Source organism: Gossypium hirsutum, chromosome D07 (assembly GCF_007990345.1).
Source record: "Gossypium hirsutum isolate 1008001.06 chromosome D07, Gossypium_hirsutum_v2.1, whole genome shotgun sequence".
NCBI lineage: Eukaryota > Viridiplantae > Streptophyta > Magnoliopsida > Malvales > Malvaceae > Gossypium > Gossypium hirsutum.
In genome coordinates, this window is record NC_053443.1 from 8,931,947 (window position 1) to 8,945,434 (window position 13,488).

Below are 13,488 nucleotides of genomic sequence, written 5' to 3' on the forward strand. Positions count from 1 at the left end.
ACTATTATGGCCATGTGTCTATGTCCTCTTTTCATGAGTGCTGTTAGAGCCAAGCCCTTAAGCTCCTAGAAGCGGCCACACTTCCACTCACATAGGTAGATCCTATCAAAAGTGTTCCCGTAATTATAACACTCTAACATATTTATGTTATGGGTCCATTAAGAGTACATTACTCATCCTTCCCTTATCATTACGGGTACCTAGCACTTTAATTTTAGGATGGATTTATTTATAGTGCTAACAGTCACATACTAATGATGTACTTTGTCTCATTGAACTCAAGACTTGACGTTACACCAAGCGTTGAGTCGAGTTTCCATATGGGTGACTCTAATTAATAGGCTTGAGTCTCATCCCTTTTGAGGTCCTTTTTACTACATCTCTAGCAAGACTTTTTGTTAAAGGATCTGCCAAATTTTCACTTGACCTTACATAATTAATAGTGATCACTCTATCAGAGATTAATTGTTGGACATAACTATGTCTTAATCCAATGCGTCTAGACTTTCCATTATATACTTGGCTATATGTTTTTGCTAGAGTAGTCTCACTATCACAACGGATAGAAACAAGTGAAATTGGCTTAGGCCATAAAGGTACATCATAAAGCAAATTTCTTAACCATTCTGCTTCTTTAGATGCAGCGGCTAATGCAATAAATTCTACTGTCATGGTGGAATTAGTAATACATGTTTGTTTCTTGGAACCCCAAGAAATGACTCCTCCACCAAGAATGAAGATCCATCCACTAGTAGATGCATGATCTTCCAAACTTGTAATCCAACTAGCATCCGAGTACCCTTCTAAAACTGGAGGATATCCATTATAACACAATCCATAGTTAATATTTTTCTTTAAGTACCTAAGTACTCTATTCAAAGCTTGCCAATGAAAACTACTTGGATTACTTGTGTACCTACTCAATTTTCCAACAGCATATGCAACATCTGGTCTTGTACAAGTCATTATATACATAAGACAACCAATTAGACTTGCATATTTCAATTGATCAATTTTCCTACCAGCATTAGATACTAATTTTAATTGAGGATCCATGGGTGTAGATACTGGTATACAGTTGAAAAGATAAAACTTTTTAAGCACATTTTTAATGTAATGTGATTGTGATAAAGCTATAGTGCTTTCATCTCGGGTTATTTTAATCCCAAGAATAACATCTGCTACACCCATATCCTTCATAGTAAAGTTGTTTGACAAGAATTTTTTTGTGTTTTCTATTTGTTCCAAATCCGTGCCAAAAATGAGCATGTCATCTACATATAAGCAAATTATGTCACCTTTTCCATTTTCAAATTTGCTATATATGCACTTATCAGATTCATTTATTTTATAGCCATTAGCTAAAACAACCTTGTCAAACTTTTGGTGCCATTGTTTTGGTGCTTGTTTAAGCCCATATAAAGATTTAACAAGCTTACATACCTTATGCTCTTGTCCTGGAACAACAAATCCTTCTGGTTGCTCCATTTACACTTCCTCTTCCAATTCACCATTTAAAAATGTAGTTTTAACATCCATTTGGTGAACAACCAAATTATATATAGAGGTAAGTGATATTAAGAGTCTAATTGTAGTAATTCTTGCTACTGGATCATAGGTATCAAAGTAATCAATATCTTGTCTTTGTGTAAAACCTTTTGCTACCAACCTTGCTTTAAATTTATCAATGGTTCCATCGACTTTTATTTTCTTTTTGAAGATCCATTTACAACCTATTGGTTTGGAACCTGGTGAAAGATCAACTAAGATCCAAGTTTGATTTCCCATTATTGAATCAATCACATCATTTATTGCTTCTTTCTAAAAAGTAGAGTCTTGAGATTTCACTGCCTCTTCAAATGTAATAGGATCAGATTCAGTATTATAACAATAAGGTATCTTATTGCATATACTTTCACATTTTCCTTCTACAAGAAACATAATGGAATCTGGTCCAAAATCTTTGATCTTTTTAATCCTCTTACTTCTTCTTAATTCTTGACAAGATTCATCATTATTATCAATTTGTTTCAATGGAATCTCATTCTCATTTGAAGAATGAATCAATTGTTGTGGTTGTAATTGTCTTGGTATAGAATTAAATCTATTTTCATAAAAAATAACATCTCTTGATTCAATAACGATATTAATTGAAATTGAATCATTTGGTTCAATTACCATGAACCTATATGCCTTGCTATTATGTGTATAACCTATAAATATGCATTCAATTCCTCTTTCACCTAACTTTTTACGTTTAGGTGTTGGAACTTTTACAATAGCTCTACAACCCCAAACCTTCAAATAATTAATGTTTGGTTTCATTTTCTTCCATTGTTCATAGGGGTTATTTTAGTTTCCTTATTGGGAACTTTATTCAATATATGACAAGCTATTAAAACAGCTTCTCCCTAAAAACCTTGTCCAAGACCTGAATATGATAATATTGAATTTACCATTTCAGTCAAGACTCTATTTTTTCTTTCAGCTACACCATTTTGTTGTGGTGTGTAAGGGGCTGAAACTTGATGGATAATTCCAGTGAATTCAAAATAACTTGGATTATAGTATTCTCCACCTCTATCCGATCTTAAGCACTTGATAAATGATTCACACTGAAGTTCAACTTCAGATTTATAAACTTTAAATTTATCAAGCGCTTCATCTTTTGAATGTAATAAATATACATAACAATATCTAGAACAATCATCAATAAAAGTAACAAAATATTTTTTTCCACCTAATGTAGGAGTATTATGCATGTCACATAAATCACTATGTATCAAATCAAGCAATTTTGTTTTCCTTTTAACCTTAGGGAAAGGGTTTCTTGTAATTTTAGTCAACATACATGTATTGCACTTTTCAATATTATTATTAAAAACAGGAATTAAATCTAATTTATACATGTCATTCAATTTTCTATAATTCAAATGACCTAATCTATAATGCCACAAACAAAAATATTCAACCATATAAGCAAAAATAGTATTTTTATTCTTATTAATAATATTGAGTTTGAACATGCTCTCATACATATACCCTTTCCCCACAAAAATTCCTCCCTTAGACAAAATAAACTTATCTGCCTCAAAAACAAGTTTGAAACCAAACTTATTCAACAGACTTCCAGACACTAAATTCTTTCTAACTTCTGGTACATAATATAAATAATTTAAGGTTAAAACCTTTTCAAAAGTGAATTGTAGTTCAACAGACCCTTTGCCTTTGGTTGCTGCGGTGAAAGAATTTCCCATGTACAAGACATTGTCATTTTCACATTTGAACTTTGTGAACATGCTTTTGTCTTTGCACACATGTTTGGTTGCTCCGGTATCAATCCACCATGTATTATCATCTTGTGCCATATTAATTTCAGATATCATTGCAACGAACTTTTCGTTATTATCAGCCTTAGAAGATGATTTCTTCTTTAAAAATCGACATTCATTCTTGAAATGTCCCGGCTTGCCACAATGATAGCATGAGCTCTTTTGTTTCTTTTTGAACTTAGGTGCTTTATCAGTCTGTTTGAACTTTCTCTTGAACGATTTAGTAGTCTGTACTTCCTCCGTAACATGTACTTTGGCATTTTCAGAATCTAGGTTCTGATCTTATTTTCGATACTATTCTTCAATACGAAGATGATTTGCCAAAGCCTCAAGAGATATTTCATCTTTCTTATGTTTTAGACTTCTTTTAAAGTCTTTCCAAGATGGAGGAAGTTTGTTTATTATGGAGGACACCACAATCATTTCATCCATTTTCATATCATATTGCTTAAATTGATTCAACATCTTTTCAATATGACTAAATTGTTCCATAACAGAACGACCATCAACCATTTGATAATTATTGAAACGACTGACAAGAAATTTCTTACTTGTAACATCTTCGATCATGTATCTTGCCTCTAATTTGTCCCATAATTCTTTAGCGGTGACCTCGTTTTGGTAGGTTTCGAACAAACCATCAGATAAACCATTCAATATATGGCCCATGCACATGTAGTCAGCATTGTCCGATTTTTGTCTTTCTCGGGTTGCAGCAACAGATTCGTTTTCATTCTCTTCAGGTCTTGGAGTATCCAAAACATAAGCAATCTTCAAAGTTGATAATAAGAAGTGCATCTTTTTCTGCCATCGCCGAAAATTACCACCATCAAACCGATCAAGTTTAACAAAGTTGGAAGCCAACTCCCTTAGTGTTCCACTTTCATGTGTTGTGGTAGTCATCATGAAATATAACCTTAAAATTGTTAGTTCAAAACTCCGGTAAGAAAAATCTCGAACACACGATCGAAACTCGAACAGAAAAAGAAGAATAGGACAGGCTCCAAGGCGTGTATCAAGTCACTATCTTTAAGGTTATATTCGCCCCCACCTACCTTCGATGTGCAAATGAGTTCCAAGCAAATTAACCTCGAAGATATAATGAATCCAATGACTATTTGCGTTTTGCACTGACGAGAATAGTCCACTATGCACTGAGCAATGTATAACAAAAAAACTCAATTTCTACAAAGGATTTCTGCAGTAATACTTTATAGAATAATCTAATAATATTAGAAAATGAAGGAAGGAAAGAAAGAATATTAGAATTTGTTGATATCTTTCCAAATGAAATCTCATTCCTATTTATAGGAATTTTCATGTCTCTTCATAGAGACATCTTTCAATAGGTGTCTTTATGAATAAATAAACAATAATTATTCATTTAATTTTGTAACTATTCAAATAATATTTTTGAATAGTTATAATTCTTTTTAAAAATCAAATGATATAACTTTTGACCAATGACCAAAAGATTTATCTTTTGATTAATTACACTCATTCATTTATAGTTATTGGGATACTATAAATATTTGAAAATGTTCCAACAACTAGTCGGGTTGAGTCGGATATAGTTGGCATGCCATAGGATTGGAAGAGTTTAAGGATACTTCGACCTCGAGTCGATGAGACACTAGGTGTCACTATATTTCTTCGGATAAATTCGATGAGGTACTGGGTACCAACTTTCTTCGGCTTTGCCGATGAGACACTGGATGCCAACTATTGCTTCGAACTATCCGATGAGGCACTGGGTGCCATACTGGAGTGTTTGGTTGGATCCTTGTATCCGCCAAAGTCCAAGTTAATAGGGTAAATAGTGAAATGATAAACTGAATGAGTTGATCAATAGAGCTACTAAAATGAGATGAAAAAGTTGAATTGTGAATTGAAATGTGTTATGAGATTGAGAAATGAACCTAAGGTTCATGATGTGTCCAAGTTTTTAAATTATGGATATATGATATTAAATTGATGAATTGTATTTGTTGAAATATGGAATTTGAATTTAAATTTGTATATATGATTTTTGCATTATATTTTTATTATTGTTATAATTTGAATTATGGTAATACCACTGAGTATAAAATACTCAGCGTATGATTGTTTCCGTGCACAGGTTGAAAGAAGTCCAGAGTCTCGATACAGCATCCAGAACGATCCTGACTCCGGCATAAATTTTTGGTGATGTTTCCTCCCTTAATTGAAAGTGGCATGTACTAGGAGTTGTATAGGTTATTATATAGATATGCTTGTAATGTTGGTTGTGAAAATGGTATACCATATTTTGTTATTAGTTTAAATAAAATGGTAAAAATTATATTATATAATTTGACATGAAGATGGAATAGAAAATGAATAAGTTATTAGTTAAATTTTGAATGATATTATGAACGTTTAGTATTTAAATTACGATGTTAAAGAATTGGCCATGATTTAGGTATATTTGTGTTTTAAATTGTTTTTCTGGTTGTACCATTGGTTTTGGATTGGTTGTTGTTGAAAATTTGAAGGGAAGGTTATATTTTTATAAATGGGTTATATTGAATTCACACTAAAAAAAATGTAGTCAATTAGTAAAATTTATATTTATATGAATTTATAACCATTTTATAATATGTTTGGTATTTATTTAAGAATTATTTGTAAATTGTCCGAGATGTCCGGTAATAACTCGTAACCCTATTCTGGCGACAATTTGAGGTTAGGGGTGTTACAAATTAAGTCATTTTTTATACATAATGAGCTTGTATTTAATTATTTCATGGCTTTATTTCTTTTTAATATTTATTAGATTTTTCCCTTAGTATTTAGTATTTTGTTTTCTTAGTGCGTTTTGTAACCAAAATGGAAAAATCTTACCTTTTGGAGTTTAACAATTAATTTTAGCTTGTGCAGCAGGTGACTAAGGCAAAAACTTGAAGAAACCTTGCTACTGTCCTCCAGTTCACGATAGTAGACCTTTGGTGTCATGACACCATAGCTTTCTATCACCCTGGGAGATTGAATTTCTACAACTACCACATTGCAGATGAACTGGTGATGGAGTCATGACACAGAGAGCATGGAATCGCGAAATCAAATTCTAGGTCGTGACATTGTGTTGTTGAAGTCATGACATTGGAGGCAATCTCCACTATTAAGGGATCTCAACGATTCAAGGAGCCAAAGTCTCAACACCAAGGAGCCAAAAGCACAAGTAGGTTATTGGATGGGCTATTGTTAATACTAAAGGTATCGGTCCTACGCTTTGCCAACATAAAATTTTGTTGGAGGAAGGTTAGAAACTCATTGCCAATGCTCAACTTTGCTTGAATCAAACTATGAAAGAGGTGGTGAAAAATGAATTAACTAAGAGGTTAGGTGTTGGAATCATTTACGCCATCTCCGATAGTGATTGGGTGAATCCGACACAATGTGTTTCGAAGAAGGGGGTATGACAATGGTAGCAAATGAGAAGAATGAGCTTATTCCCACACAAACGGTAATTGGTTGGCGTGTATGCATTGATTACAATAAACTTAATGATGCAACACGAAAAGATCATTTCCCATTACCATTCATTGACCAAATATTGGATAGGTTAGCTGGGAAAGAATTTTACTATTTTTTCAGGGTATCATCAGATTCCGATCTACTTGACGACTAAGAGAAAATGAATTTCACTTGCCCATTTGGAAAGTATGTTATTCGATGGATGTCATTTTGTTTACGTAATGCTTTAGCCACATTCATGCGCTACATGACTTTAATATTTGCCGACATGATTGAAGAGGGGATAGGTATATTTATAGATAATTTCTCCATTTCTGGTGACTCTTTCACTGAGTGTTTGTCTAATTAGGAGAGTGTCTTAGAAAGGTGGGAAGACACTAATTTGATTATTAACTGGGAAAAGTGTCACTTTATGGTGACTAACGGAATTATTCTCGGGCACCGGATTTCGAAAAAAGGGTTGGAAGTTGATAGAGCCAAGAGAGAAGTTATTGAAAAACCACAACCCCCATATTCGGTTCGAGGAATCAAAAATTTTCTCGGGCTTTCCAGGTTTTATAGCAGGTTTATTAAAGATTTTTCCAAATTGCAAAATCATTAAATCATCTCCTTCAGAAAGATACCCCATTTGTGTTCAATGATGCTTTTGTGCGAGCATTTAATGTTTTAAAAGAGAGATTAATCACTGCACCTATTATAACTAGCCCGGATTGGGGGGAACCATTTGTGATAATGTATGACGCTAGTGATTATGCTGTCAATACATTTTGGGCCAAAAAAAGGAGAAAAATTTTCATGCAATTCATTACGCGATCAAAATGTTAAATCTAACTCAAAGTAATTATGCTACTACGAAGAAAGAAATGTTAGCAGTAGTTTTTGCTTGCGAGAAGTTTCGAACTAATCTAATGGAGAATTGGGTTTACATGTAGACTGATCACTCGACTTTGAAATATGCAATGAAGATGAAAGAGACCAAAGTCAGATTGATGCGATAGGTGTTGCTTATTCAAGAGTTTGATCTATGGATTTTGGATCGAAAAGGGATTGAAAACCAAGTTGTCGATCATCTATCTTGATTAGAGTTTGACTAGTAAAAAAGGGAAACATCATGCTATCAATGAGACCTTTACTGATGAACAGTTATTCTAAGTAGAATGTTATCAAGTAATGAATAAGAAGCAGTCAATGCCTTGATACGAGAATATCATTAATTACTTGGCACGAGGAGTTTTTCTTGCGAATACTTCAGACCAATAGAAGAAAGAGATTATGTACAGCTCGAGAGGTTACGTTTGAGAAGAACCATATGCCTTTAAACATTGTGCAGACCAATTAATTTGACGATGTACGGCCGAAGAGGAAATCGATGATATATTAACTAGATGTCACACCTCACCTTGGAGGGAAAGAACGGCTCAGAAAGTTTTGCAGTCGGGGTTTTATTGGTCGACTATGATTCGGGATGCTTATGATCAGTTTGCAAGAAGATATGACTAATGCCAGTGAACTAGAAATATTTCTAAGCGTGATGAGATGCCTCAAAAAAGAATTTTGGAAGTTGAAGTCTTTTATGTATGGGGGATTGATTTCATGAGGCCTTTTCCGAATTCATTTGGAAACCAATACATTTTGCTTGTAGTGGATTGTGTTTCCAAGTGGGTAGAAGCAGTTGCATTGCCCACAAATGATATTAAAGTAGTTGTAAATTTTGTTAGGAAGAACATTTTCTCAAGATTAGGAACTCCTCAAACACTTATAAGCGATGAAGGTTCACACTTCTGCAATAAACAATTAGATTTTGCTTTATCAAAGTACAATGTCAAGCACCGCATTACAACTGCTTATTGTCCACAAGTCAGTGGTCAAGTAGAGTATCAAACCATGAGATTAAGCATATTCTAAAAAGGACAGTTAACCCAACTATGAAGGACTGGTTAGTCAAGTTGGATGATGTTTTGTGGGCTTACAGGACAACTTATAAAACTCCATTAGAGATGTCACCTTATTGTAATGTTTATGGGAAGAATTGTCATCTGCCAATAGAGTTAGAAAAATGTGCATACTAGGCAATAAAAGAGTTGAATGTCGACCTAATTTGGCTAAAGATGCGAAGTTGTTCCAACTTCATGAATTGAAGGAATTTTGATTCTTGGCATATGAAATGCCAAGTTATTGAATATCATAAGATGGATGTACAGTGGGTCAAAAAAATTGTGAAAGGTAAAAAATGCCTCATTCAAAAACTCCCTTGTAACCCAAACCAACAGAAATTAGTCTCGGGACAGTGAAAGGAGGAAAAGAGTGCACCAAAATTTATTAATAAAAAGAACCCCTTACATCCAAAAACACGACAATCGCTCAAACTATAAATCATATAAAGACGAATGCAAGACAAAACTAAGACAAATAGACAAACACAAATAACACTAGCTTAAAGTTGGTTCCTAAACAGTAACTAAGCCCTAACCGGGTTCAAGTAGACTATTTTGGGGGCCTGATTCTCATTGTACAAAAATTATATAGCCTAAGGGGATATGTCAAAAGATAGAATAAATTTCATACTATTAATATCATATAAGGCTCGACAAAAATGAATATCATAAGATGAAGCTGAAGAGGGTCAAATTAGGTCACCATCTAAAGTGATATAAAAAAATCATTAGAGGCTTGACAAAATTAAATATCATAAGACGGACTTTTAGAGGCTCAAGTTGGCTACCCAAATTTGTCAAAAACCTTTGAATAGCAACCCTAAAAATTTAAATTTCAAATGTAAAAATGAAACAGAAATATTGTTTCATCAAAATGATTATCAACAACTTACCATAGCAAAACATAGCCTTCAATGCATGAAGCTCCTATGATGACCTTTGTTTTTCTTTTTTGGACTTTTCTATTAATGATTGTAACAAAATAGTAATAGTATTGTTTTTCCCTTTTATCTGATGATCTGCTCGATGTTAAGGAATTTTCTTTGGATATCCTGTAACGTTTAGCATTTGGAATGACATTTTAATGGACCTTGGACAGTTTAAGGTCAGATTCTCTTCACATTGTTTTCCTTACTAGTTAGACTTTTCCTATTTTCTAAGAAAGGAGATTGAAGGTTGTTGACAGCTTTTTTTTTTAGGATGAAAAATGGGGTTGACTTGGGTTTTGAAAAAAAGAAACGGGAGTCGCCACCAATCCTCTTTTTTTTATGAGGTGCGATTGGATCACCTCGAAGAGGGGTTGTTTTTAATAAACGGTTTGATTTTATTAAAACAACAAGTTTGGTCCACGAAATTCAGAAAAATGGGTTCGGGAGTCGGTTACGCACGAGGAAGGATTAGCACCCTCGATACGCCCAAAATTGGTACCTAGTTGATTACTTAATGTCTTAATGTCAAAAATTGAGAACCTTGAAGAATTTTAAAAATACGATCCTTGTATTAAAACGTTGAAAATTTTCAGGAAAAAGGAGATATTTCACGTTATTCGAGAAAGAGAATCATATCCAGTAAGTTAGGACACAATGTCTCAAATTCCCGATACGCGGATGAAAAATGCTTATTTAAAAGATATTTTATTATCTTGGTTTTAGAAATAAATCAGACCCAGTAAGTTAGGGCACGATCTTTTCTTAATTCCCGAGATCGTTTAAAAACTTGAGTTTGAAAAGATTCGTGTATTTAGATTTATTATGAAAATCGAAACCCAGTAAGTTAGAGTACGATCCTTTCGAATCTAAATACGAAATATTTTTAAAACAAATTTTGTTATATCGAGTAAAATAAAACACGAAAATCGTAGTAAAAAATGTGAAAGCAAATTACATTGTTGTTATACGTGATAAAATCATAATACACATAAAAATAAAAAATAATACGAGCAATAGCAACAATATAAAATAAATAGAAGTCATACCTACAATCATATAAAATAACAATATATATAAACAAATAAATTAAAACATTCATTCAAAATAATAACGAAAATGAAATAAATAAGTAACAAATACAATTAAATATAAAAGATATATATAGACATAAACTAAAATATGTATATATATAAATTAACAAAATGTATAAAGTATATTTTAATATATAAAAGAAACGATAAATGTGTATATATAAAAATATGTACATATATATGGGTGTATAAAACTATGGAATATGAAAATAATAAAATACATATAAAAGTAAGTATATATATATGTTGAAAAATAAAAGAAAGTATGTATGTACAAATTAAAGTTTAAAAATAATGAAAATATACGTATGTATACGAATAAATACGTTAATTTTGATACATGTAAAAAAATATATTGAAAATGTATATATATATTTATGTAAATTAAGATATACAAAAATATGTATGTACGTGCATATAAAAATATATATACTTATAAAATAAAAGGATATGTATGTATATAAATTAATAGTAATATGTGTGTATATACGGATTTATAAAAAAAGTATATTTTAAACTATAAAGATTATATATAAATATGTATATATTTAGGAAAATGAAAATATATATATAGATATATAGATATGTACATAAGTTGTAAAATATATAAACTATATAAGTATATATGTTATAAAAACAATGTATGTATATCACAAAAATATACGCATGTATATGTATATATGTGCCGAAAATTTAAATAAAATAAATATAAACAAATAGGTAATAATAATAATAATAATAATAATAGGACTAAATCAAAACGGAAACGAAATCTCAGGGCTGAAATCAAAAATAAAATAGAGTAAAGGATTAAAATGTGAGGCGCGCGAAAAGGGAAGGACTGAAAAGAGAAATATTCCCTAGTCCTAGAGTGCAATGTTTCAGCGCAAAGGACCATACATGGTCAAAGGACCTGATTGAAACAGAAACAAAACTCGCGGCCCAAATCGAAAAAAATAAAAGGTTTGATTGCATTTCAACGCAAGATGGAGGGACTAAATGCATAAATTACCCATTAAGGACAAGCATGTGCAAGATTCCCCACTAATGTGCCGTTCATGATTGAAAAAAAGACCAAAAATGTTTTATATTTTTATTCTTTCACTTTTTGAATTTGCTAGAGGAAAAAGGCTCTGCCTTCTTTCAAACCACCATTTTTTTCAAACACCCAACACTTGAGTTTCTTAACACCTTGAGTGCCACCACGCCACCAAGACCGACGGCCGACGATGGAAGAAAAACCCCGGCGGCACGGTCACGGCCAACTCCGGTGAGTTTCTCCTCTCCTTATTTCTTTTGTTTTTATTTTCGTAAGTAGAAAGAAATAAAAAGAAATCAAACTAGATGTAAAAACACACAAAAATAAAGAAACGAAAATTACTTCTCCGATTCAAAGTTTATGTTTTTATTGTTCTTGTGTCCGTAAAAAGAGAGGAAGAGCCCCCTTTGCCGGCCATCGACCACCGCACCGGTCGCCGGACGCCGGCGACGACGCCGCCGTTCGCGGTTGCCGGAAAACCAAAAAAAGCTCCCTTTTTCTCCTTTTTGCGAATAGAGTCCAGATCTGGGGTTAGAAAAGCCGAAATCCCGGTGAAAAGGGCCAAAATCGAAAGAGACCTTTCGGTTCTTCCTCTTTCCACCGCCGCCGGAAGCAGGTAAACTCCTTTTTACTTTTATTTTTTTATCTTATATATATGTGTGTTGATTGAATGATAATAAAAAAGAGAAAAAATACTATAGAAAAACCGAAATAGAACGAAAATAAAGAAAACGAAAAAAAACAAGGTGAATCACCTTCTAAAGCCCCCTTTTTTATTTCTTTCAATTTTTTCAAAAGCCGAATCTTCTCTTTTTTGTTACAAAAGCCCCCCCTCCTTTTTTTGTTTCTCTTTTTTTCCCCCCTGGTCCGATTTTGCTTGTGGCTTTTATAGCCAAAAATACAATATTCTGTTAATGTTTATTGCTCCATTTTTTGTCCTTTTCCTTTGCTTGTTTGCAGGTGCGGCAAAAGGCATGGTGGTGGCAGACAGCATGGGAGAGTGGGAGTGGTGCTGGTGGCAGACAACATGGGAGAATGGGAAGAGGCAAGTGGGAGTCTAGGGTTTTGGGATTGGGCTTGGATGTTGGGCTAGGTTGATTTTAGGTTTTGGGTTTTATTATTTGGGTTATTTTGTTGGTATGGGCCCGGGCAAAAATGGACTTTTACAGCTGCCCCTCTTTGCTCATTTTCGTGTAACGAGAATAGAGCAAAGACATCAAAAGGGCCAATTTTGCCCGGTCTTGCCGAGTCTTGACTTTTTTTGACACTTCTCTTCTTCAGGTAGCCTCATTCCGTCCACTGTGCCTTGTTGCTTCGATCCACTCTACTGTACTTCAGGAAGATCTGATTTGTAGCTTTAATCTTCTTCGCAAGGGAACGAAATTTATGTTTTCAGTGTGTTCCACTGCAACATCAGGGAGATAAGATCTCTGGCTTCAATCTGATGTGATTTACTCTACTGTAACTTCAGAGAGATAAGATCCTTTATTTTAATCCACTCCATTGTAATCTCAGGCAGATAGGATTACTATCTTCAATCTACTCCGCTGTAATCTCAGGGAGATAAGATTACTATCTTCAATCTGCTCCATTGTAATCTCAGGGAGATAAGATCTGAAATTTTCGGTCTGTTCCACTGTAATCTCAGGGAGATAAGATCTCTGGCTT

At 33.3% G+C, this 13,488-nt stretch overlaps 1 protein-coding gene across 1 annotated transcript; it reads left to right on the top strand.

Moving 5' to 3' along the window:
- Window positions 1-11,736: 11,736 nt before the first annotated feature.
- LOC121219355 (uncharacterized) lies at window positions 11,737-13,007 on the top strand. The gene is made up of 3 exons (XM_041097372.1): window positions 11,737-12,051; window positions 12,212-12,436; window positions 12,781-13,007. Exons 1-3 carry the CDS (start codon window positions 12,011-12,013, stop codon window positions 12,911-12,913), a joined length of 399 nt encoding a protein of 132 aa, XP_040953306.1. The 5' UTR covers window positions 11,737-12,010; the 3' UTR covers window positions 12,914-13,007.
- Window positions 13,008-13,488: the final 481 nt, after the last annotated feature.